The sequence below is a fragment of the Myotis nattereri genome (genome assembly GCF_964212035.1).
Source record: "Myotis nattereri genome assembly, chromosome: 10".
Taxonomy (NCBI): domain Eukaryota; kingdom Metazoa; phylum Chordata; class Mammalia; order Chiroptera; family Vespertilionidae; genus Myotis; species Myotis nattereri.
Window position 1 is genome coordinate 20640216 of NC_138085.1, and position 26494 is coordinate 20666709.

General features: G+C 47.7%; 1 protein-coding gene across 2 annotated transcripts in view; it reads right to left on the reverse strand.

The window, feature by feature from the left end:
* Nucleotides 1-26494, reverse strand: part of AFF3 (ALF transcription elongation factor 3) — a gene marked incomplete at its 5' end in the record, with an annotated part of 493443 nt that overhangs the window by 38410 nt on the left and 428539 nt on the right. For both annotated transcript variants that reach the window (XM_081100521.1, XM_081100522.1), the window contains 4 exons: nt 612-813; nt 4608-4732; nt 10778-11875; nt 19475-19661. In XM_081100521.1, the coding sequence (XP_080956647.1) occupies nt 612-813; nt 4608-4732; nt 10778-11875; nt 19475-19661 (1612 nt within the window). The remainder of the gene's footprint in view (nt 1-611; nt 814-4607; nt 4733-10777; nt 11876-19474; nt 19662-26494) is intronic.

Genomic DNA, 26494 nt, shown 5'->3' on the forward strand with positions numbered 1-26494 from the left:
TTAGATAACATCATCTCATTTAAATCTTATGATGCTGTTTTGCAAATGAAACAGGCTCAGAGAGATGAAGCAAGTGACCCAAGGCCACGTGTCCTCTAATTATGAAGCTAGATGGATGGTGCACCCCAACCCCCTGCCCTCCCCAGGGGAGTGTAGGGCACTGGAATCACCCCAGGAGGTCGCCTAAAGAAGGGAGGTGGGGGTCCCACACTGTGGCTGCTACACTGGTCACCCAGGTTGGAGGGGGGAACCCCAACATTTTGGTCTGGGGTTTCCATTCCAGGCTTAGCTCTGTCCTGGGACAAGGAATCTTTTCAAATGAAAGGGTGGGTTGGTCCCAAACTCCCGATTTCCTTTATCTCGTGATTGTATTACTCTGGGCTGTTCTTTTCGGAATGGGGAATGAAACCCCACAGGCTTGCTGAGCAGAGGGCTCCTCAGTTTCTCCTCCTGCAGTTGTCCCTGCGCCAAATCTTCCCAGAACAGCCTTAGGGATCCTTTCTGGAACCTCAAGCGTGTGTCCAGACCGTGCTGGGCTAAGACAGGTGGCGTGTCGGGGTGTGCTCAGCTCCATTTCACATTCAATGGGGACAGGAAGAGCAGCAACGTACCGTGAGGTCTGTGGCATGAGCCGGCAGCTGGCTCTCCGCCTTGAGCTTTTTGTTGGAGGCGGTGGAAGGGAACAAGCCACTGCCGCTGGACCTGCTGGAAGACGTCAAGTCCTCGCTGGAGTATTTGTGTTTAGAGGCGTCGGAGAGGGGTGAGATGGGCGACCGGAGCAGCTTTTCATTTTTATTGATGGGTATTGCCAAGCTGCAAAAGAAAATCACAGTAATGGAATGTCACAAGCCAGCACAGGGAGAAGTAAATGTCTTATATATGACCCAAGCCTCCTATTTAAAGCCTGCTGGCAGCAAGACGTTTATGGGGAATTATTATACCCGGAAACAATTTTATGGCATTAGGACCATAACAAACAATAAGCAAATTTCACTCATTGTTTCTTTACTTGTCCTACAGGATGAAGAGTAACTCTGGAGTTAAATAACCAAGAATAATAAGACTTTCATTTTCTGAGTTTTTCACCCATGGATCTCAAAATGCACAACCAACTTCTTCCTGTTTTCCTACTAAGTGTCAGCAGCAAGCAATGAGGTCAATCAAATGACATACTTGTTCCTACTTCTAAACGGACTTTTGCTAACAGCTGAGCTTATACTAATTATTTTATGGAGAATAACAGAATTACAGAATGACTTGCAAAGCAAGAAGCAACTTTCAATTGTTAGGTTTCCCAGCTAACCAGGCATTGATCAGAATGAACACAGAACAAAAAACTCATCAGAAGTGACATTTTTGAATTCTAGCTCCTGATTTTACCTTCAAAACTACAGTCTGGAACTCCCTCCCTGCTCCCCCCCCCCACCCACCCACACACAGACACACACAATTAACCATCAGAGAAGTTAGTCATTATCCTTGAATTATTGTTAGGACTCTCTCCATTACTTAATTTGAAAAAAAATTGGGAAAAGACACATGAGCTTGAAGGAAACTCAACCACTGCTAATTTGGGATGCTTGTAGAAGTCCCGATAGAGTCAGTTAAAAAAAGAAAAGGTAAATTCATTTAACAAAATGTAGTCATTGTTCCCACAGGTATAATTGTATGTGTTGGCTATCCCTGCAAACAAGTCATTAAAGTCACTTCAAAAGCAATTTCCTTAGTTGGTGATGACCATGTAGAAATAGCAAACATAGGCCTCAGATGACAAAGCCAAGGCTCTCGAGATTATGCAAATAGACATGTTTAGGGATAGAATCTGTGGTGATTGATTCCTGGTTCAAAACGCACTGGACGACTAACAGCTTAGCAGTGGGAAGGCACGTCTGAAAAACTGCCGTGGGCCAATCACAGTCACTGGGCTAGTGATGATGGAGGCGCTGACGGTGAAGATGGATGTGAACAGCCTGAATAGAACTGTTTCTTGACATGTGAGTGAAAAAAGTCCCATATCTAACTCTATCATTGCACATATATGTGATTTTAAATGTTCACGGAAAATTGGATTATTACACTGTACTATCATGGACATATGATTATTTCTTCTTTATCATTATAAGTTTATATAGTCAAGCTGACCAAAGAAACTTTCTTTGGATCTCCCTTTTGGGATGGGTGACCACTTTACATATGGGGTTGTCTTATCACACGGGTATAACTGACAGCAGTCAGCACCAACCCGGGGGTACCCAGACCGCCTTTCCTAGAAAGTACTCAAGGCACATTGCTACACACGGTGTCATCACTTAACATGAAACCACCGACAGGGCATGTGGAGAAGCACAGGACTTGGTTGGAAAGTCTGTAAGGAGGATTCTCCGAAAGGTCGGGGGCCTCTGGGGGGACCCTGCCGAAGGCGGCAGCCCCTGCCGTGACTTTTCCAAACAAGTCCAATCCTCAGGGTGTTTTGCTAGAATCCCTATGTTTGGTCTTTAGACATGAGCCTTGTAGAAGCATATACTTTCTTTAAGGATGCTTACCCTGCTGATTGTATCTAGAGGTTAATTTTAGTTCAAGCTGTTGCTACAATAAAAACCTAAGGAGGCAGGCAATCAAGGCTTTTTTGATGCCTTATGTCAACTAGCCCCTTAGCTTCTCTTTCACAGAAATGTGTGTCAGAGTAATCATTCATCCGTTGTTCAGGGTCTGCTGGTCAGCCCCGGCAGGGGCAGGCTCTGCCAGGCAAAGGCTCTACTGCAAGAGCTTATGAGTCCTGGGCTCCATGTAGGATGGAAGCGACACCCTCACTCTCAATAACCCCTCACTGAAATTGAGCATAATGAATACTGTTTATAATCATCACTACAATCATGGTAGTTACACATGTGCTAGAAAGGTTACTTATCCTGGTCAGGGTGGCTTAGTGGTTGAGTGTCAGTCAACCTATGAACCAGGAGGTCGAGGTTCAGCTCCTGTTCAGGGCACATGTCCAGGTTGCGGACTCGATCCCCAGTAGGGGGCATGCAAGAGGCAGCTGATCAAGGACTCTCTCTCATCATTGATGTTTCTATCTCTCTCTCCCTCTCCCTTCCTCACTGAAATCAATAAAACAAATATATATATATACATATATATAATTTTAAAAGAAATTACTAATGCTAATGGACAAAGAATCACATATCTATACTAATAAAAGGGGAATATGCTAATTAGACCTGGTCAACCAGCCATCTTCCAAACATCCGAATTCCTTCTGGACAAAGCCATGGTGGTGGGGACTGAGGCAGAGGCAGATAGGGGTGAGATCAGGTTGGCAGGGGAGGGCAGTTGGGGGTGAGATCAGTTTGGTAGGGGAGGGCAGTTGGGGGTGAGATCAGGTTGGCAGGGGAGGGCAGTTGGGGGTGAGATCAGGTTGGCAGGGGAGGGCAGTTGGGGGTGAGATCAGGTTGGTAGGGGAGGGCAGCTGGGGGCAAGACAGGCAGGCAGGTGAGTGGTTAGGAGCCAGTGGTCCTGGATTGCGAGAGGGAAGTCTGCACAGGGATTGGGCCTAAACTAGCAATCGGACATCCCCCGAGAGGGTTCCAGATTGGAGAGGGTGCAGGCTGGACTGAGGGACAGCCCCTCCGTGCACAAATGTCGTGCACTGTGCCTCTATTATAACTATATGCACATTTGAAAGACGATTTGGAACCACATTGCCCCCATTAACTTTTTCCCAGTTATTCTGGGATACTGTCCACTTGGCACAGAATTTGTGGACAACGCCAGCTTGTGTGCAACTCTCCCTCCTGCTCAGACCTTCACAAGCCCTGGCCCCTTCCAAGGTGGCTCAAACACGGCAGCAGGCCTGCTCACGCGCCTCGTTCTTGGCATGTTAGTGCCGCTCTCCATCTCCTCCTAACCTTTCTGCTTACAGTTTTATGTGTTGTGCTGCAGCATTCATCTCCCCTCACAAACGCTATGTTCGCAGCCAGGGAGAGTGAGGAGAGTCTTCGCAGAGGAAAAGTGGGTTCCGAGCTGTGCTATTTCGAAATGGCAAGAGCGTCTATGACTGATGAGGGGCTACTTGCTTGTGATGAATACCTGGGAGCTTGCCTTGCGAGAAAGACATTTGTAACACAGGGGACTCAGTGCAACGTGGGTCCATCTGGAACGCCTGTGGAGGCGTCACCAGGCGGCCGTTTAACCTTGGAGACACAGATTCTGTCCCACACCATGATTTTAGTCTACATCTAAGAGCGTTAGGTGCGTCGTATGGAGATTCAGCTCAAAATTTATATTTCTCCATTCGTGTAATAAGCGTAGTGTCCTAAGCTTAGCTACTAAAATCATGATTTAAGAATCCAGTTATTAAGCTTTCAGAGGGAAGCATGCAGAACTGTGGAAGTAGTAAGTGGTCTTTTGTTAGAGAAGCACTTACACACCCCGAGCGGTGACCTGAGGTCACATCTCAGTGTGATGAGGAGCCTTAGGCTAACCTGAGGAGAGCAGGACCGGACACCCAGACCAGAGCAGTCACTGAAAAACCGGACTTTCCCAGGTGGCACATGACTTCAGCCCCAGAGACCCCACCAGCTCACCTCCACCCCCGAGGGAACACACACCTGCTGACGTTCATGTTGCAAGGATTCGCAGACACAGTGTTACTGGCAGCGGCGGCCTGTCGGGAAGAGCTCTCTTTCTCTCCCTGGGCCTTCTTGACCTCCCGGTAGTCGTCTTCGTTGTCACACTGCGTGCAAATAAGCAGAAACCAATCAGCTGCGGCTTTTACAGGATCGTAGTGAGCTCCCATCACCATCTTGCTCAGAGCAAGGCCTTGGAGACCAGCTCACTCGCCTCTCTGGAAGGCATCTGAGCAGCAATGTGGTCCAAGCGCGCTGGCTCTGGCCTGGGTTCCCAGTCAGCGCCTCATCAAATAAGGATGAAACGGGTCAGTTTTACTATTGGCAGTTCAGTGAGAGGGAAAGCCCGGCATCCCGATAAAAATGCAGGACAAAACACTGTGAATGACGAAAACGGCTCTGCCCTCAATAGACCTGACTTAGCCTCCAGAGACCTGCCCTGTCCGCAGCCTCGGCACCTCTCCTCCTGGATTTCTCAGCATCCGAACAGGGCACAGCAACCCGTTCTCAGTGCCAGGAGGGCAGTGACAAGCTCGACCCTTTCTTCTGAAATTCACAGCTTTTATGAATTTCAAGCAAAGGTGTTACCTCTTGGTGCCTTACTCCCAGTGCACAATGGCTCTCCCATGACATCGAGAACCTTTGAAGCACCTTTTTGTGAAATAGTCCTTGGATTCAAGTATGTTTCCTTGGTTGTGTGTAACATTAGACGTGTATTAGGGTGCCATGCAAATGCGCTCCAGCTCGGGTGCGGCGGCGGGAACACAGGGATGGCAAGTGCAGGGCCCTCGGCAGTGCCGTCCGAAAGACATTTTCTCTCTCGCTGGGATTGCCACAGCCTCTCTCATAAGGACCCCAAGGGCTCCACTGAAACAGCGGAGGATCCCCAGTCCTTGGCTCTGGGCTACAGCAGAGCTAGACTCTGCACCTCTGACAGCCTGGTCTACAGGGTCCCATTTCCTGCACCCAGTATTGGGGTCTTAACACCCAGATGCTGAGTAAAGAGCACTAACAAGTGATCTTTCACTTCTCTGTGTCTGTGTTCAATAACCAATCATTAGATTTTATGAGCTTGGTGTCAAGGCTTGGCATAAATGAAGTTTCATAAGTTAAAATTTAAAAGGGTCATAAATAATAAAATTATTTAAATACAGAACATTATGGAATTGATATATACTTATACATATTTATGTATGTCTTTCTGCACATCTCCTTCTCTATGTCTATATATGCCTATACATGTATCTGTATTTCCAATCTATGTTTATCAATTTCTCTCTCTCTATGTTTCTTATATATCAGTGGTTCTCAACCTTGGCTGCACATTAGAATCACCTGGGAATCTTTTTAAAATCCTGATTTCTGGGCCTCATCCTCCGGAAATTCTGTTTCTTTGTTATGGGGTGAGGCCACAACATTAGTAACAAAGAAACAGAATTTCCGGAGGATGAGGCCCAGAAATCAGGATTTTTAAAAAGATTCCCAGGTGATTCTAATGTGCAGCCAAGGTTGAGAACCACTGTTATATATCTTTGTGTCTCTCTTACCCAAGCCCTCTCTCTTTTCATTATTCTATCCATGTATCCATCAATCCTCAGGTGGTTAATTGATTGGTCAGTCAATTGATCACCTGAGGCCTGATAGATAGATCAATCCAAAAGTAATGAGGAGGGCAGGATATCTAGAGGAAAACAGGAAGAAAGAGGGTGAGGGAAAAAGTGAGTTAACCCATATTACTGAATTATATTGTTTGAACTTGACAGTGCCCTTGGAAAGGTGTCACCATTTTACAAATGAAGAAAGTGAAATAAAGAGAAGGCAAGGTCACCAGATTAAGGTCACCCAGGAGGCAGAGAGGACTACGTAATTTGCTGGTTCAGCACAAAATGAAAATGATGGGCTCCTTGGTAAAAAAGCAAGAAAAGTTCCTTGTCTTGAAGATGATTTTTTTTGGACAACAAAAGCAAAAAATAAACAAGTGGGACCACATCAAACTACAAAGCTTCTGCAAAGACAAGAAAACCATCAACAAAATGAAAAGGTAACCTACTGAATGGGAGAAAATATTTGCAAACCATATATCTGATAAGGAGCCAATAAGCCAAATATATAAAGAAGTCACAACTCAAAAGCGAAAAACCCAAAACAATCTGTTTAAAAAATGGGTAGAGACCTGAATAGACATTTCTCCAGAGCAGACATACAGATGGCCAACAGGTACATGACAAGGTGCTCAACATCACTAATGACCAGGGAAATGCAAATCAGACCACAGTGAGATATCACCTCACACCTGTTAGAATGGCTGTGATCAAAAAGACAAGAAACCAGCGTTGGCGAGAACACGGAGAAAAGGGGACCCTCCTACACTGCTGGTGGGAATGGAAATTGGTGTAGCTACTATGAAAAACAGTATGGAGGTTCCTCAAAAAATTAAAAATAGAACTACCATGTAATCCAGCTATTCCGTTTCTGGGTATTCATTTGAAGAAAAAGAAAACACTAATTAAAAAAGATATGTATATTCCTTATACATGCTCACTGCAGCATTATTTACAACAGCCAAGATATAGGAACAACCTACATATTCATCAATGAATAAATGGATAAAAAAATTATCCTATCTAATAAAAGGGTAATATGTAAATTAACCGTCACTCTGTCACAAAGATGGCGGCGCTCATAGCCACATGATGGCGGTGCCCAGTCCTCTCAGCCCCGCCGGAGTCCCCCAGTCTTGGGGGGTGGTGGGAGAGAGGCGCGGCTGTTGAGAGCGGGCTGCGGGCACAGAGTGGCCGGGGTGGGCGGGAGAAAACACTTGCCCCCAGTGATGAAGCAAGCATTCCGTGCCCGGCTGCAGAGGGCCTCTGTCCAGGTCGGGCATGGAACGCTTGCATCTTTGCAGGCTGGGCTGAGGCACCCCCCCCCCCCCCACGAATTTTGTGCACCAGGCCTCTAATATCTATATAATATATATTCACACACATATACACACGATACAAACAATGGAATATTATTCAGCCATAAAAAATAAAATCTTGCCAAAATGGATAAATGTTGAGGGTGTTATAAGTGAAATAAGTCAGACAGAAAAAACATAAATACTATATAATCTCACTTATATGTGAACTCCATAAAACAACAAAAAAACCCTAAATAAATCCCCAAACTTATGTACCTAGAGAACAGACTGGTGGTTGTTGAGAGGTCTGAGGGTTTTGGGGGGAAAGTGGAAGAATACATGAAGGGGATCAAAAGGTACAAATTTCCATTTACATAATAAAAAAGTCCCGGGATGTAATATACAGCATGGAGACTATTGCATATTTGAAAGTAGACAGGAGAGTAGAACTTGAAAGTTCTCATCAGGAGAAATGAAATTTGTAATTATGTATGATGATGGATGTTAATTGGACTTATTGTGGTGACCATTTTACAATATACACAAATATAGAATCATCACACTGTATACTAGAAACTAATGCAAGTTATATCAATTATACTGCAATTTTTTTTTAAAGCAAGAAGAGCAATGTAGAAAGTACTGAAGTAGAAAACATTTCCTGTCTCTCAATGTCTCCCTCTTGATCTGCCATGGTGGTGTTTACTTGCCACTGTGGTCCTTAAGGCGTTGGCATACTTGGGAGGGGGGAGTGTAGACGCTCTAGTGCCCAGGATCCTGTCTGGCGACTGGGCTCATGCACACACCCCACCAGCAAAGGGTTTCCACTGCCTGCCGGTGGTGGGCCCACCTGTTGAGGGTAGAAAGTCCAAGGGAGCATTTCCCCTTTCCCTGGTCCCCACAACCCAAGGAATCTGGCAACCCTTAGGGGATTGCAGTCTCCTTTCCAGGAATACTCAGAACAGGACAGGTCTTCTCTGGACCTCGCATGCTCTACTGTTCTATCACACTTCACTTACAGAGCACAAAATCAAAGAGAAAATGAAGAATATGAAAATGACCACCACCAGCATTAAACTCCAAGCAGGGAAAAGTACTGCACAAACCTAAGACTGCCTTCTATTGGGAGACCTGAGCCAGACAGCCTAGGCTCACTCCTGCTCTGCCCTTATCACCTGGGGATCCCGGGCAAGTTGCTTTAAGCTCCTGAGCCTCAGTTTCCTCATCTGGAAAATGGGCATGACAATGATATTTGCCTCATAAAGTTATAAGGACTCAATGGTTTAATATACACAAAGTGCTGTGTCCCTCAGGAGGACAAGCATATGAGTCAGCTGTTGTTAAGGAGGACTTTGTCCGAACTTTGGAACCATCCATGATTACTGCAATCTTTGGTTTGTCACCCACTGTATTTTTCACTGTGGTCCAAGTTACTTTTGAAGACACAGTAACAGGAGGGGACAATAATCCTCAAAATTGGCTTTAATTTCTGACTGGGTTATTTTCATGCTGAAAAGTCTTCGAAAACTGCTGAGCATCTGGGTCAGCTTCCAGATGTATTTCCAGCCTCCTGTCCTTGCACTGCCTTTCTCGCGCCTGCGCTTCCCTGGTTTACCGGTTCCCCTCTTTCGGTGCCGCATCAACCCTGACCCTCTGATCGCAGTCACGTGCCACATAATGACATTTTATTTATTTATTTATTTATTTATTTATTTATTTATTTTTCATGATGACATTTTAGTCAATGATGGACTGCCTATATGACAGTGGTCCCATAAGACTGTAATGGAGCCTGACCGGTGTGCTCAGTGGATTGAGTGTCATCCCATGCACCAAGAGGTTGCTGGTTTGATTCCTGGTCAGGGCACATGCCTGGTTGTGGGTTCGATCCCCAGTAGGGGCGTGCAGGAGGCAGCAGATCAATGTTTCTATCTTCCTCTCTCTCTCAAATCAATAAAAACATATTAAATTAAAAAAAAATCATAATGGAGTTGAAACATTCCTATTGCTTTGTGATTCTGTGGCTGCCCTAACATCACAGCGCCATGCATCACTCATGTGTTGGCAGTGAGGCGGTGCAAACCAAGCAGCTGTACTGCCCGTTGTATGACAGTACAGCACATACAACTATGTACAGTCCGTAATACTTGATAATGATAACACACAACTATGTTACAGATCTATGTATTTGCTATACTTTTTATTATTATTTGTGTATTCTTGTTACTTATTAAAATTTTTTTCTGTACAATAGTATGTCGTCTTATGTTAGCAACAGCCTCATATGTCTCCTGTTTACCTGCCTCTTTTCTCTTGTGCTTGATTTAATGTCATGTTGTTTTCTACAGTAACATGCTCTGCAGGCTGGTAGCCCAAGAGCAATAGGCTATCCCATACAGCCTATCCCATACAGCCTGTCCCATACAGCCTGTCCCATACAGCTTGTCCCATACAGCCTGTCCCATACAGCCTGTCCCATACAGCCTGCCCCATACAGCCTATCCCATACAGCCTGTCCCATACAGCCTGTCCCATACAGCCTAGGTGAGTAGGAGCTTAGACCATCTAGGTTTGTGTAATTGCACTCGGTGAGGTTTGATCAAACACAAAGTCACCAACCATGCACTTCTCAGAGCAAATCCCAGTCATTAAAGGGCACATGACTGTACTCAAATCCCTCCTCCTCAGGGCCCTGTCCCAGCCCCTCTCCACCACCAAGCTCCTGATCAACACGATGAGGCTGGTGCTCCTCCCACAGGGCAGTCCTCCCACCGCCTGGCTTCGTGCACTTGTCTTCAGGCTTCACCCAGTCACAGCCTTACATTTTGCTGGCTCCTCAGTCAGCGAGTGACCCCACGGTTGATGTCACTGCACCCCTCCCAGCAAAGAATGGGGTTCACCAACCAGTGGTTACCTTTCTACAGGCCCAGCTGGCCTCGCACACACTTGATCAAGACTTCCTGTATGCCTACTTCAACAGGCAGCGGACAGGGCTTAGTTACCAGACCTGTAAAATGGGAATTATAATGGTACCCCTGCACTGGGTGGCTGTAAGGGTTTAACTGAGTGACTACGTCAACCATTTACGACAGCATCGGGCATGTGTCAAGTGCCATGTGAATGTCTGCTGAGTGAAGACACACAGAACTGCTGCTGCCTCCCATTCCAGACCAGCAGCTGCTTGTGCTGTCACCTCACCCGCAAGTTAAGGGGCAGCCCTCCTCCCCCAGTCCCGCAGCCCCATGCCTACCTTGCGTTTCCTCTTGGATTTGGGCAAAGCCTTTTCTACGGGAGTGTCGGATGGGTGGCTTGGAGGTGCGCTCTCAGCGTCCTTGGCTGCAGGCGTGCTGAGGGCCGCGGCCTCCTGGGGCAAGTGTTCTGGGATCCGGGACAGGAGGGTCAGGTCAATTTTGACCCAAAGAGACCTGACCTCGTCACTGTCCTTCAAGGGGGAGAGGAGTTCGTTGCGGCCGAAGGGGACCAGCGTGTAGAACTGCTCCTCCAGCTCCTTGGCGATGTCGCTGGTGGTCCTGGCGTTGATGGAGCCCACGGGCGCGCGGGGCCCGCCGCCGCCGCTGATGCTGCCGGCGGCCTCCTTGAGCCTCTGGTCACTTGCAGAGGCGGCGGCCACGGCTGGCGCTTTGGCCAGAGGGTACTCCTCCTGCTCCGACTCCAGGTCGGAGTCCGAGGAGGAGGACGAAGATGAGGACTCTGTCTCGATGAACTCCTTGGACTTGGGGACGATCCTGCTCAGGCCCCGCGTGCGGCGCTTCTCGCAGGTGACCGAGGCGCGCAGCTCCTTGCGGTGGCTCGTCCTGCTGTTGGCACAGGGCCTGGCTTTGGTGGGCTCCGGAGGGATGGGAGGGATGGCGGCGCTCGCCCCCAGCGCGTCCGCGGGCTCCTCTGGCCGCTGGCAGTTAGCGCTCTCGCCGGCAGAGGTCCTCTCGGTGCGCCTGGGGGGCTTCTTGCCCGCAGACCTCCGCGTGGGTGCGGGCGCGCTCTCCAGGGGCGCACCGGGGAGCGGCGGCGGCGGGGCGGCTGCGGCCACGGCCACGGCCACAGCCGCAGGCGGGGACTTCTGCTTCACCCCCTTCGTCCCCGGGGCCTTGTTGGCTGTCCTTGGCCTCTGCTCTTCCTTGCAGGCGCTCTTGACGTCCTTCTCCCTCAGGCCGGCCTGGCACCCGTCCGCGAGTTTCCCGCAGTCCTGCGCGGGGTCCTTCCCGGGGGCATAGTACTGACTGCTCTCCAGGCCGTGGCTTTCATTCTGGATCAGAATAGGCGGCTTGTGGGGATTAACTTTGTTTAGCCATTTATCCAGCTGCCACTTGTTGGAGGACGCAGGCTCAGCCTAAAAGCAACAAACAAAACATCCTTTATTACAGACCTACTCAAAGGCGCCCGGCTGGGCTGTTTCATCTTCACTTACTCCTCTAGGAGTAGGAGCAGAAAGCAGTGGGGGGGGGGGGGGCGGGGGAGCAGGGGCACAGCCGGGGGGGGGGGGCAGCTCTCAGTGGGCACCTGGATGCAGGGTGGTGTCCCTTTCCTGTCCCAGTTCGCTGAAATGTTAGGGCAGTACTTTGAAGCCAATTAGAAAAAATTTAGGGATAGCACTGTGCTTCATTTCCAACACCTTTGCCTGTTATACAATGTGTATCTTTTATAATTATACACACACACACACACACACACACACACAAGATTCCGTGAAAGTTAACTGGGGAGCAGTCTGGAGGCCAAGTGTTAAAGTGCCCAGTTTCTGTAAGACTTAAAATTTTGGGGGACATTAGTATGAGGGGGCTACGTGGGGCCTATAGTCCCAAAGAAGGGACATAGCATTCATGCGGTGAAGGCAAGCAGGGCAGTTACCAGCAGAGGCAGCAGCTTGGGGCAGCAGCTTTGGGCAGACGGCCTGGCTAGGGGTGCAGAACTCCCACTGAGCAGCCGCAGGTGTCCCGTGAGCTCTGGTGGCGGGACTTGGTTAATCCATCCCTAACCTGCTCCCACCCACTTTGCCAGAAATGTTTCAGACATGAAAGTGACCATGGGAAGTCTTTCCTGTGAGCGATTAGTTTAGAGCAGGGTTCCACAAACTTTTTAAACAGGGAGCCAGTTCACTGTCCCTCAGACCGTCAGAGGGCCGGACTATAGTTTAAAAAAAAACTATGAACAAATTCCTATGCACACTGCACATATCTTATTTTGAAGTAAAAAACCAAAATGGGAACAAATACAATATTTGTATTTGCATGTGGCCTGCGGACCGTAGTTTGAGGACCCCTGGTTTAGAGCAAATCATGGGTATTCCAGGTTTTAAACTCTGCCCCATAGACCCGTTCTGGGGTCAGTGAAAGCCTGGCACAGAATGTGAAATCTTCAGAGATGCCTTTGCCAAGAGGGCAGTGGTTCTCAACCTTGGCTGCACATTAGAATCACCTGGGAATCTTTTTTAGAATCCTGATTTCTGGGCCTCATCCTCCGGAAATTCTGTTTCTTTGTTATGGGCAGAGGGGCCTCTTGCAGAAAAGGGACACATGGGGAGGGGGGGCCAACACTGTGGCAGAGCATGCCCCTCACACTGGCCCCACCCCACGTTAACACTCCTTCCCCGCCCCCACCATCCTGAGCCTCCCACAGCTCACATCTCCCAGCACTTCCTGCCAGGCACTCACAGTGAAGGGGGAGTTAGTACATTTAATATGTGCCTGCTGCCTCATGTGCTTTGGGGTCATTTTTTTCCCCACGTCACAGCTGAAGAAATTGGTCTGAAGTACCATCTACACCACTAAATCACGCTTCCTCCTGCCTCTCAAAGGGAATCCAAATTTCTGGGGCTGGTGTTCAGGACATCCATCACTTTCCAGTCATCCTTCATTGCTGGAACATCTACAGTGTGCCTCCCGCTTCACATGTGCCATCTGATTTAATCCGTACAGATAAGAAATATCGCCGCTAATTTATGGATGCGAATCAGAGAGGTTAAATGACATGTCAAAGCTGCACAGCCACCAGGCACCCTGAGACTAAACACATATCGGTTTAGGTTTAAAGACCAGGGTCTCTCCCCGGCTGCCTCGCCTAATCTCCCATTACCCCCCGCATCGCTTTTAGAAAGAGGGACCTCATTCCCTGGAGAAATGTGGGTCTTCAACCTAAAATGAGAGAGTCAGGTCTGATTTTGGAGAACACCACTCACTCTCCAAACCAGGGGTCCTCAAACTTTTTAAACGGGGCCAATTCACTGTCCCTCAGACCGCTGGAGGGCCGGACTATAGTTTAAAAAAAAACACTATGAACAAATTCCTTTGCACACTGCACATATCTTATTTTGAAGTAAAAAAACAAAATGGGAACAAATACAATATTTGTATTTGCATGTGGCCTGCGGGCCGTAGTTTGAGAACCCCTGAATGCTGGTGCCTCCTGCTAACCTCCACTGCACCGCCTTTTGATGCTCATGTTCGTTTCATGTGTACCTGTGCCTTCAACAAAGCCCAGCCCCCCCGTTAGGCAGGAGCCAGGTCTTGGCTTCGGCGTGTCCCTTGCAGCGTCTGCACCAGTTGGGAGGCAGGCTGCTGTGGCTGCTCCTGAGAACAACGCTCCCTGGCTTCCCCTCAACTCCTACTCTCAGTCCTCGGAGCAGCCATTCCGAGGGCCGGGCAGTTGTGGCCCCTGGAAGCTTAGCCGTGAAGACTTTGTGGCTGTGAAGGAGGACCCAGGGTGGGACTCGTGCACTGGCATGCAGCCGGGATGGCCGCCTTCCGGAGCCGCCCCAGGGCTTCTGCCCATGTTTTCTTTGCTTGCTCACTGCTTTCTATTTTCAGCCACGATTCTCCTCCCTGGTTGATTCTCCTCCCTGGTGAACCTTCTCTCCCACTCATGCCTAAGCCTCCACCGAGCACTGCAGTCCCTGCTCCATTGGACTCCTTCCTAGCACCCCCTGCCGTGCACCCCACAGACACCTCGCTAAGGGGAAGCTAGTTCAATCAACGAATACCTTGCATCACATTTCTGCTGATTTTCAAGGACAACCCCGGGCAGCATTTCCCACAGGTGCTTTTAGTTCATGGAGTCCACGGAAAGGTTTCCATGTCAGATAAGTCTGGGGAATGTGCAATGGAAAACAGTTTCCATGAGCAATATCATGGGCTGGGTGGAGCCCTGGGGTAGTGATGGTTACACCGACAATCCTGGCCTTCCATGTACCCATGTGGCAGGGTCTGGGAGCTCTCTGTCGGGGTACACTCTGCTCACTGAGGGGGAGTCACTGTCCCCTGGAAAGCTCTGACATGAAAGGGTGCATCATGCCAGAAAAGAAGATGAAACTCAAGTGACACAAATTAGACGGAGAACACTCAGTGAACATCAGGCCACAGGGAGGTCACTGAAGGGTGGGCTAGTGTTTGCAGTGGCCGCTCTGTGCCAGCGTGCGGACAAGGCGTATATGATGGTGAGTCTGTTCAATGCAGTGTCTCTACAAGCCCGGTCGTGGAGGGCAGTGCAGAGGGAAATCAGTTGAGCCCCCTGGGCTCCGGTGCTGGCCACTGAGGGGAGAATGCGGGTCCTTGGAACGTCATGAGGGCCTCCTCTCCTCCCCACATGCCAGGCTGTTATGGTGACTAACCCGCTCTTGCCACTTCCACAGCCTCTCTGCACCCAGAAGCAAGGTGCTGCAAGCTGTATATGGCCCCAGGCAGCTTGGCTCCAGGCCTGCTCTCCAGAGCCAGGGCCTCTGAGCGCTGCTGGGAGAAACGACAAGAGCTTCCTTTCCTCACCAAGGAGTTCAAGCCTGTGATCATCTCAGGGACATTCAGAAAGAACTTGCTTAGAGTGCCTAAGAACTTACTTGGAAAACTACAGGACATTGAAAAAAGAGATAGAGGAAGACATAAACAAATGGAAGAACACACCACGTTCATGGATTGGTAGAATCAACATCATTAAAATGTCCATACTACTCAAAGCAATCTACAGATTCAATGCAATCCCCATTAAAATACCAACGGCATACTTCACAGATCTAGAACAAACTCTCCAAAAATTCATCGGGAATACAAAAGACCCCAAATAGCCACAGCAATACTGAGAAAGAACAAAGTTGGAGGGATCACAATACCACATATCAAGCTATATTACCAAGCCACGGTTCTCAAAACTACATGGTACTGGCACAAGAACAGACATATAGACCAAAGGAACAGACAGGGAACCCAGAAATCGACCCAAGCCATTATGCTCAATTAATATTTGACAAAGGAGGCAAGAGCATACAATGGAGTCAAGACAGTCTCTTCAATAAATGGCGCTGGGAAATTTGGTCAGGTACATGCAAAAAATGAAACTAGATCACCAACTTACACCATAGACAAAACAAACTCAAAATGGCTAAAGGACTTAAATGTAAGACGGGAAACCATAAAAACCTTAGAAGATTCCGTAGGTAGCAAAATAGCAGACATATGTCATAGCAATATCTTCACTGATACAGCTCCTAGGGCAATGGAGACTAAGGAGAAACTAAACGAATTGGACTACATCAAAATAAAAAGCTTCTGCACAGAAAAAGAAACCATCAACAAAACAACAAGAAAACCCACTGCGTGGGAGAACGGGTTTGCTAATGCTATTTCAGATAAGGGTTTAATCTCCAAAATGTACAGAGAGCTCACAACTTAAAAGGAAGATAATCCAATCAAAAAGGAGAAAAGGACCTAAATAGACACTTTTTGAAAGAGGACATACATAAGGCTGAGAGACCTATAAAACATGCTCAAAGTCACTAATCATCCGAGAGATGCAAATCAAAACGACAATGAGGTACCATCTCCTACCTGTCAGAATGGCTATCATCAACAAATCAACTAATGACAAATGCTGGCGAGGATGTGGAGAAAAAGGAACCCTTATGCACTGCTGGTAGGAATGCTGACTGGTGCAGCCACTGTGGAGAACAGTATGGAGTTTCCTCAAAAAATTAAAAACGGAACTTCCATTTGACTCAGTAATCACACTACTAGGACTATATCCCAAGACACCAGAAACACCAATCAGAGAGGATATATGCACCCCTATGTTCATAGCAGCACAATTTACAATAGCTAAGATTTGGAAACAGTCCAAGTGCCCATCAGCAGGTGAGTGGATTAAAAAACTGTGGTACATGTACACAATGGAATACTATGCTGCTATAAAAAAGAAGGAACTTTTACCATTTGCAACAACATGGATGGACCTGGAAAGCATTATGCTAACCAAAATAAGTCAGTCAGAGAAAGATAAATATCACATGATCTCACTCATATGTGGGATATAATGATCAACAAAAACTGATAAACAAAAATAGATCCAGAGACAAATGGCAAGGGAGGGGGAGGTTAGAGATCAACCAGAGGACTTGTATGCATGCACATTAGCATAACCAATGGACACAGACACTGGGGCGGTGGGGGCTTGCCCTCAGGGATGCGAGTGGTGGCGAGGGGGGGGGGTCAATTGGGGAAAAAGGAGATAGAGGTAAAACTTTAAACAACAAAAATTTTTTTTTAAAAAAAGTGCCTAAGAACTGCACTTCTCCTAGGCTGGGCTTTGGCCTCACTCATGAGAATGAGACTCAACTGCTCATGGGCTTAAGCTTCAAAGTCACAGAGAAGAGCCTAGACAGGGGTCATCACAGACACTAATGCTTTTTACCCACTCCACTGCCCCCTTGGCTCCTGTACTGTCCTGGAACCCAGTTATTTCTTATAGCTAATACTCTTCTGGAGTTTCTCAACAAATTATAGCATAACTTTGGCTTTGAAGAAGCCTGTCTAAACTCCTTTACTTTACTGAACTCCTGTATTTTTTTGTTTCATATTATTGCCATTATCAGCCCAGCTCTGATAAGGCAGGGACATGCTGGATAATTGCTGTATCCCAGAGCCAAGCACCAGGTCTGGGGCCATGCTTAATGAATAAGGAATGAGTGAGTGAATAAAATTATAAAGAAGGAATAATAATTTAGTTTTGGGAAAAAGTCAGCGTTATATCAACCTGTGGCTTTTATAGGTTAACTAGAAGCCCGGTGCACGAAATTCGTGCACTGGAGGGGGGGGGCGTGTCCCTCAGCCCAGCTTGCACCCTCTCCAATCTGGGACCCATCAGGTGATGTCCAACTGCTGGTTTAAACCAGCAGTCAGACATCCCTCTTACAATCTGGGACTGCTAACTCCCAACCACTCGCCTGTCTGCCTGCTTGATTGCCCCTAACCGCTTCTGCCTACCTGTCTGATCGTCCCCTAACCACTCCCCTGCCAGCCTGATCAATGCCTAACTGCTCCCCTGCTGGCCCGATTGCCCCCAATGGCCCTCCTCTGCTGGCCTGGTCGCCCCCAACTGCCCTCCACTACCGGCCCGATTGCCCCCAACTGCCCTCCCCTGCCAGCCATCTTGTGACCACGTGGGGGCGGCCATTTTGGGCGAGGGTATGATGGTCAATTTGCATATTACCTTCTTATTATATAGGATGTTGCTAAGAGCCTTCTTTTATATGGAGGCCGGGCAGTGGGGGAGGAGGTAAGCCTCATGGAGAGGGGAGGGAAGTGCAGGAGAGAGGGTTTATTTCAGGGTGCATGACAAGTGCTTGGAGCAGAGCAGGAAGGTACTGGAAGAAATGAGGAGTGTGGGGAGTATATTCCCCAGGTTTCTCAGTGCTGCTGGAGGGGGAGACCCTGAGGGACTTGAAGAGCCACTCTCCGGACTGCAGGTAAGGCCACAGCTGCTCTCCAGTGTCCACAGGCACAGGGCTGGGCACAGAGTGCCCCGAGGGCTCCCTCTCACCGCCTCGGTTTACATAAGTGGCGTTGGGTTTCATTCCAGAGCCCATTTAGAAATGTGGGCCCCAAAGTGATACAGTGGGTTGTTAGGTGAAAAATTAAATCCTACCATCCAAGGTAACATCAAACGTTTATACACGCAAGAGGAAACTATTTTACTCCTTCTTTAGAAATGAAAGTCTACCGTACAGAGCCATGGACTTGAGAAATTTGCCCTCAACCCTCTCCCAAGAACCTCCATGCCCTGAAAGACTGTTTAATATTTCCTTTTCCCCTTTAAAGTCAAAATAGCAATGTTTTTATTGGCACCTTATAATGTTTTTATATGAGGCATCTAAATCTCCCACATAGATCCTCACTATAGCTAGAAAAGGTTTCATTATTATTTGTAGGTTGATGCTAATTTTTAAAAATATTTTCACAAAGAAAGCATAGTTAGGAAAGTCTTATTAATACTTACAGCTTGTGTTCTTCTAATCTGTGACAAACTGCAAAAAGGTAAGGTCTTACCATGTCTAATCCCTAAAACGCCTTTCCCTGAGTCACAGGTGGCCTCGCTTCCCATTCAGTAACCGGCCCTGGCTGCTTACTGCCCTGCTGACCCTTAGGGAGACCTGATCCACTCCAGACAGCGATATTTCCAGCATATTTGGGAATTTCTGGCCATCAAGATAGAGATTTTTGGAGATGAAAGATGCAACTTCTGTGCTTCCAATGAAGCTCTGTAATTACGAGAACTGCGGGGAGGGGCCAGAGCAGGGAAAATGATGAGCCCAAACCAGCCGTGGGCAAACTATGGCCCGCGGGCCGGATCTGGCCCATTTGAAATGAATAAAACTAAAAAAAAAAAAAAAAAAAGACCGTACCCTTTTATGTAATGATGTTTACTTTGAATTTATATTAGTTCACACAAACACTCCATCCATGCCTTTTTTCTGGCCCTCCGGTCCAGTTTAAGAACCCATTGTGGCCCTCGAGTCAAAAAGTTTGCCCACCCCTGGCCCAAACCAACCTGACAGGCTGCCAAGGGGCGGTGGCCTTAGGGGTCGTGGCTGTCACAGCACAAAGGTGGGGGGCTGTGAGGACCCGGGTCCAGGACTGACTGAGGCCCAGGGCGTGGGCCGTGCAGGTCTTACCTCAGGGCTGGAGTAGTGGGCGGGCTTGCTGCCCTCGCTCTCGCTGGAGCTGCTCTCGCTCTCGGAGTCGGATCCCGAGCTGCTCTCCGAGTCGCTGGACGAACTGCTGCCGCTGCTGCTGCTGCCGCTGCTGCTGCCCTTGCTGGAGGGCACCGAGGCTCTGCAGCTGGCCTGCTGGACCCCGGCGCTGCCAGCCCACGGCCGGGGGGAAAGGGAAGGAAAGTCAAGTGAGCCAACACGCAGCACCACCGCGCAGCTGTCGCTCCACCAAAGGAGCGAGAAGGCACAGGCGGCACATTTGTCCGCCATCACTTGGCGCTCGAAGAGCAATCGTCAAGGTCACATCCTGCCCGTTCAGTGGTTACATACACATCGATAAAATTGGGAGTGAGGGCTGGTGCCCTGGGGTCGTCGGGCATGTTATTTGTATGGCCACTCGGAGGGGAAGGCGATGTGGCTCAACACGGCTTCCTGTGCTGCCGCTGCTCCTGAGAACACCTTTTCCAGGGCACCCCCAAACACAACCATCTACAAAGAGGCAAGGAAATCCAAAATGCTTGGAATATTTTGTGAAATTGAAAATGTCTGTCTGCTTTATTTTAGGACGTGGGCTGTGAGGAAGGGAAGTGTTCTGCTCTGTCCTTCCCTGGCCTTCTGGAAGGTTCTGTAGACCGCGGCCTGGCGGTTACATAACCCTGCGCCCCACCTCTTCCCGCCCTCAGACTCGAGCGCTGTCGTCTTCCCAGGACCTGGCTTGCTGAGTAAACAGTCATTTTCCTCTGAGCCCTTCACTGAAGGACTGGAGATCCATCACTTACATGGTTTTATATATTCCAGACCCCAGGAGAGCGGCTGCCTTAGAGCAATAACATTTCAAAGCATACTTCATGTTCACATTTCATGCTGAAATTCCCCAGCAAGTTATGCATGCAAATTATATATTCAGACAGAATAGGAAAAATGGACGTTTTCTAATGGTAATGAATTCACCACAAAAATTCAAGTAACACACAGCCACCCAAAAAGTGTTTGAGGCAAGGATAAAGTTTTTGGTACTCCCAGAATATTCAACATTTTCAAAGTCTGTATTAATTAAAACACATCTAAATCTGTTCTTTTGAGGTCGAAAGCTAAACCCAGAAGGGCAGTGACCACGTTCTCATGTGACGGCAACCAAGACTTGCTTGCCCCTTCCCACTGTGACCACGGACGGTGAGCGCAGGCCGGGCGCCAGGGCTTGGCAAGGGCTGCCAGGGTCTCAGTGTAGTTCAGCCTGGACAAGGTGAGGGACCATCTTCACCGGCCCCTGCGCCTCTGACAAATGCTCTGCCAGGGACGGAATCGCATAAATCCTTAGTGTGGGGCGTGGGGGTGGGGTGAAGGGGTTATTACTCATTGGAACCCGCTTCCAGAAGCATGACAAGACAAACACCATCTTGCAGGATAGACCTGAAAATAAAAGCAATTTGTGAGCTGCAGGCCAGGGAAAGAGCGCGCTGGCACACAACCTTGCCTAGAGGTGTTCCTTTCTCCCACGTGTCACGGCCCACACCCACGGCTGACAAATCCTTCAACACCAGGCGGCAGGGATTTCTTGTGCAGCCTCTCGCTCGCGTCTGGTGCTGAGCGAGAAGCCCTGGCTCTTTAGAAGGGAGGTGAGTGATCAAAGGCTGTAAAATGGCTTTCTTCCCTATGAACGAAAACCCATCTTTCCTGCTGGCGGAGCTGAGATGGCTCCTATCAATAAAGTCATTACAAAGGAGATTATCAGTCTCTGACCCAACACGAACACCTGAGATCCACGTTAATCGTTAGTCAGGGGGCCCCCAAAACACCGGGGTGGGGAAACTCCAAAACACAAACCAACACCCCCCACTAATAAAGCCAAACCACATCCAAAAGCTCCAAGTGAAGCCACACACGGCGGAGGGAAGAGATAGTGCCCCGCCCCACTTTCGATGCCCTTTTCTGCAGGCTGGGAAACCGAGAGGAGTGAGGAGCACGTTGGGTGGTTTTATGTGATGGCCAAAGGCTTGGATCCCGGACGAGTACGTCCTACCTGCTCCAGTTCCAACAACAAAGAGCATGGGATGCGGGCTGGTGTGTGGAGTCCCGGGGGCTTGCACCACATGGCGACTCCTTAATTTCTGGGAACTGTCCACTGAGCGTGCCCATGCCGCCCCCTCTGCGAGGCTGCCCTGCAGGATGAGACCGCAGCCCAAGGAGACAGAGCCTCTGGTCCCTCAGGACGGCGGTCAGCCTTACGCGTTCATGTTTTCCTTCCTCGGACTGGGAATTCCCTGACAAGGACAGCCTTACTGACATAACGATTGTCTGTTTTTAAAACAGTGGGGAGAGCCAAGAATTTTAGGTTTCTCTTCATGCTTTGCTCCGTGGCCTGAGGCTCACGCGGCCGCGGGTCAGGATAGGATGTATTTGTGGTTCAGGGTCCGAGCAGAGAGTGTGTCGCCAGGAAGAAAGGTTAAGGGTGGGAGCCTGGAGAGCTCTGTGCCCGGATCTGGGACCAAGGAACTGCCCGCATCCACCTGGGGACAGCTGGCCGGGCTGACCGCAGCGGCCCCGCTCCCGCCTCAGCACACGGCGCCGCTGCGGAGGGAGGTGGCAGTGAAGACCAGGAGCCGGGATGCGGTCCCCACTGCAGACGAGGGCTGATAAAAGGGCTCTTTGGAGACACGGAATGAAGAAGATGGGAGAAGACGTATTGGAAAGACTTCCCAAAAGAAGACGGGGCTGCATATAGTTAACGTTTTAGTGTGACAATAGGTCTCATGCTTTTGTACCGGAGATACTAAAAAATTAATTTAAAAATTTAACTTTTTCCTGAAACAATAGCATAGAATAGTTGACATGATGACATGAGTGCTCTTGGGCCCCCTGCCATACCAGGAACATGGTGCGGTTGAGTCTGCAGACATGAAAACATTGATGAGGTCATGGGATAAATCTCTGTTGCCCAGCTTGGCACCGTACCTGGGACACAATGGGCATTCACATGTGATCACGGAGTAAAAAAATCAATAGGAAAAAAATCCATCATTGGTTTAATGAGTTTTTTGTGTGTTTTTTTAAAAAGCATTTAACCTTTCAAAAAGGTTACAATTTCTCTTTTCCAATAGAAGAATATTTAAGGGGATTTCAGCACCTCTGTGCTCTCCCAATTTTAACACTTTTTCCTTTCACTGACTATTTCTTTAAATGTACTCTAAATTTCATATGCTATGATTTAGCCCAGGTCTCTCTCGGGTGGTTATTTAATTTTTGTATTTAATTTCGTGGAACGTCTTGCTGGTTTTGTTCGTGGTCAGGACCCAATGCCCCCTGGAGAGTCCTGGCTTTATTCTAATGACCGGCTTGCTGTGCCCCTTCCTTTGGCTGCAGTGACACATCGCTGCAGAAGCCGGCCTGGGCCAAGTCTGAACACAGACAGTAACAGAAAAGATCTGGAACCCAAGCGACAAATCCCGTTCTCGCAGTCCAGGGTGTCCTGCCTGCCAAGGGTAGTGTGGGGCCTGGATAAGTACCCACAGGCATCCACACGTTTTCAACCAACAAGCGCCGGGGGCAGGCTCCCTGCCGGCCGGCACTGTGGGCGCCCAGGGCCCTGGCTGAATGATACGACACAGAAGGGCGGTGCCCCTTTTCACTCAGCACTCAGTGTGAACTCAACAAATGCATGATTTCCAAACTGTAATCAGTCCCCTGGCAACAGGATCCTGTATAGAAAGCACCTTTACTAGTATTGCTATTATTTGATCTAAAACTATAACCAATGATGAGACGTGAAAATGGTAAAAGCTGGCGCAAGGGGGTTCGGACTGCTGGAGTTATCTTCCCAAAGAGAACACGGACAGGACCGTGGACTGATGTATTTTTGTTTGTTCTGCATTATCGCCAGGAACAGCTCTGCTAACACATGGCTTTTGAAGCTCTTCGTGGTCTGGCCTCAACCACGGGTCCATCCGAAACCCCAGCCGCGATCACTTCTATCACTCTGACAGTGTGTGTCGGTTTCTGGCTGCGTGCCTTTGCCGCGCCGTCTCGCCGGAAGCCCTTTCTCCCCTCCGCTTGCCCTGCCGGCCCTCTCAGGGCCGAGCTGCAGGGCCCCCTGTTCTGCACAGGTTTCCCAATCCCCAGGCATGGCGGCTGTTCCTCGCCCGAGCCCCCCAGCACACCGCGCATTTCTCTGCTATTATCCTTGTATCCCCAACGCTGGCAGAGGGTCTGACACAAATAGATTCTCAACTAATGTTGATTGACTTAATAAAATAACGACTCCTGACACAGTGTGTAAAACTGATTCCCGATACAATGTATTTTGTTATACTACGAAGTAGCCCAGGAGATGTTGGTAGATATGTATTTTCTCTGTTGCTCTGGGGCTGCGTAGGATTTCATAAAACTGGTATCTTTAGAAAGCTACCATCTATATTATTGGTTACAAACAGAAAACCTACAGAGGCAAGGCGAGTAGCATAAGTGACTAAGTGTACAAACGTAAGGAAAACATATGTGTAACCTGTGATGCTAACTGACAGCAGACCCGTGGCTCCCTTGTGGGCAAGGTGTCGGCCTGGAGCCCAGACAGCTCCCCAGAAGGGCCTCGCTCTGCCAGGTGGAAATGGGAGCCCGGTGTTCCCAAATCCTTTGGTGTTCCAGAGGAAGCCCCAAATCCCAAGGTTTATTTCAAATCTCCCGATTTTAAAATGCTAGCACCCAATTTGAAAAGTTCTGACAATGGAAAGTTCCATTGTATGTCAGCAATGAGACGCATCTGTGGTCCGTGGAGGCCTGTGAGCGCCCGTCGGAGACCCTGGCCCGCCCATGTCCTGTGATCACACATTCTGACGGCCTCAGACGGCTCCACGGAAAAGAATGAACAGAAAACACCACGGCTAGGAGTTTTACTCTCTCAGGATTTAGGTGAGCAGGGCCAACAAGAGGCTAAACAGATACAATGGCTCTCTCAGTCCACTTACTGCGAAGTTTTTAAGATTTTGAAATAGTGACTGATTCACCAGAAGTTGCAAAAATAGTAGGGATGTCTCATGTACCCCTCGCTCAGTGTCTCTCATGGCCTCCTCTCTCAGAATTGCAGAACAATGTCAGCACCAGAAAACTGACAATGGACCAGTGTGCGTATAGTTCTATGACATTTCATCACATGTAGACTCACGTAGCTACCCCCACAATTAAAACATAGAACTGTCCCATCATACAGGAGCTCCTCATGCGACGCCTCAAGAGTCACACCCACCTCTCAGCCCCACCCACCCCCCACCCCTGGCAACGACGCATCTGTTTTCCATTTCTAAATTTTTTTTTCATTTTAAGGATGTTAAATAAAAGGTATCAGATAGTGTGCATTATTTTTAAATGAGATTTATTGAGATTTAATTTAAATATCATATATATATATATATATATATATATATATATATATATATATATCCTTTTGAGATGGGCTTTTTTTTTTTTTTTTTTTTTTGTCAGCATAATGCTGAAATCCCTTCCAGGTATTGAGTATATCAATAGTTTGCTATGTTTTATTGATTCCATGGTATGGATGTTTAACCATTCAATCAGGAACATTTTGGCTGTTTCCAGTTTTTGGCTATTACAAATGAGTCTGCTATCTGTGTATAGGTTTTTGTGGGAATGTTATCTGTTCATTTCTCTGGGACAAATGCCAAGGAGTGTAATTGCTGGGTTGCATGATAATTGTATGTGTAGGTTTTAAAGAAACTGAGAAACTGTTTTATTAGTTTTGGGCTCTATTATTTGGTAGTTACACATTTAAGAATACTATATCTTTTTGCTGACTTGACTCTTACCCGTATGTAATGTCCCACTATATCCCTGGTACTTTTCTGTGCTCTGAAGTCTACTTTACCTGATAGTAATATAGCCATTTTTGCCTTTCTTTTGATTAATGTTTTAATGGTATATATTTTCCATCCTTTTACTTTCAACCTACTTGTATTGTTATATTTAAATTGAGTTATATTTATTTATCCTCTCTTTTAATTGGTGAATTTAGGCCTACATAGAGAACCACATCAAACCATTTTTCAAATTATCTTTTGACTATCAAACACAATTAGAAAACACAAGAAGGGAAGGGACATTTATTATATTTACCCTATTTTTACTCTTTCTGTTTTTCTTCTTTCCTTCTTGCTATCATTTTGTTTTATCAAGGTTCCTTCTTTTAACATGTCCTTTCTGTTTCAAGAATTTTCTTTCACCATTCTTTTTGGGTAGGTCTCCTGCTTTTAGGGTTTTTGTTTTTGTTTTTGTTTTTTTAATCTCAGAATGTCTTCATTTGTCCTTCATTCCTGAAGGAAATTTTCAATGGAGATAGGATTTTACATCGAAAATTATTTTCTTTCAACACTTGAAAAATTACTTAGCTACTTCCTTCTGGCTTGTATGGTTTCTGAAGCAGTGCTATTAGAATTGTTTTCATTGTTTACTGCTACAGGTAAGGTGGTGTTTATTCCTGCTTTCAAGATACGTTTCTTTTGTCTTTTATTTTCAGAAGCTTGTATTTTAGTTTCAGATATATCTTGGCATGGGGTTTGTGCTGATAGGGGTTTGCTCAGCGTTCCCAAACAGACGTGTAGGTTTCTATATCTTCTGCAAAACTTGGAAACTTACATTGTTACTTTAACTGCTTTTTGAATAAATTTTCAGCCTCACACTTTTTCTCCTCCCATTCTGGTTCTCTGATGACACACGCAGATCTTTTGCTACAGACAGATAGGTCTATGTAAGAGGCTCTGTCCTTTTCTTCTCTTTTTCTCTTTAGTTCTTCTCTATTGTTCATGTTGGCGATTTCTCTTGTTCCACCTCGGGTTCACAGAACCTCTCCCCGGTTCTCTACACCCTGCTGCTGAGCTCATTCATTGAAATTTAAAATTTCAGTGGAAGGAAGTCAGGCTTCCCACTTGGCCTTTGCTGAGGAGGAGGAGAGGGGGGTCACTTCTTCTCCTTTCCTGG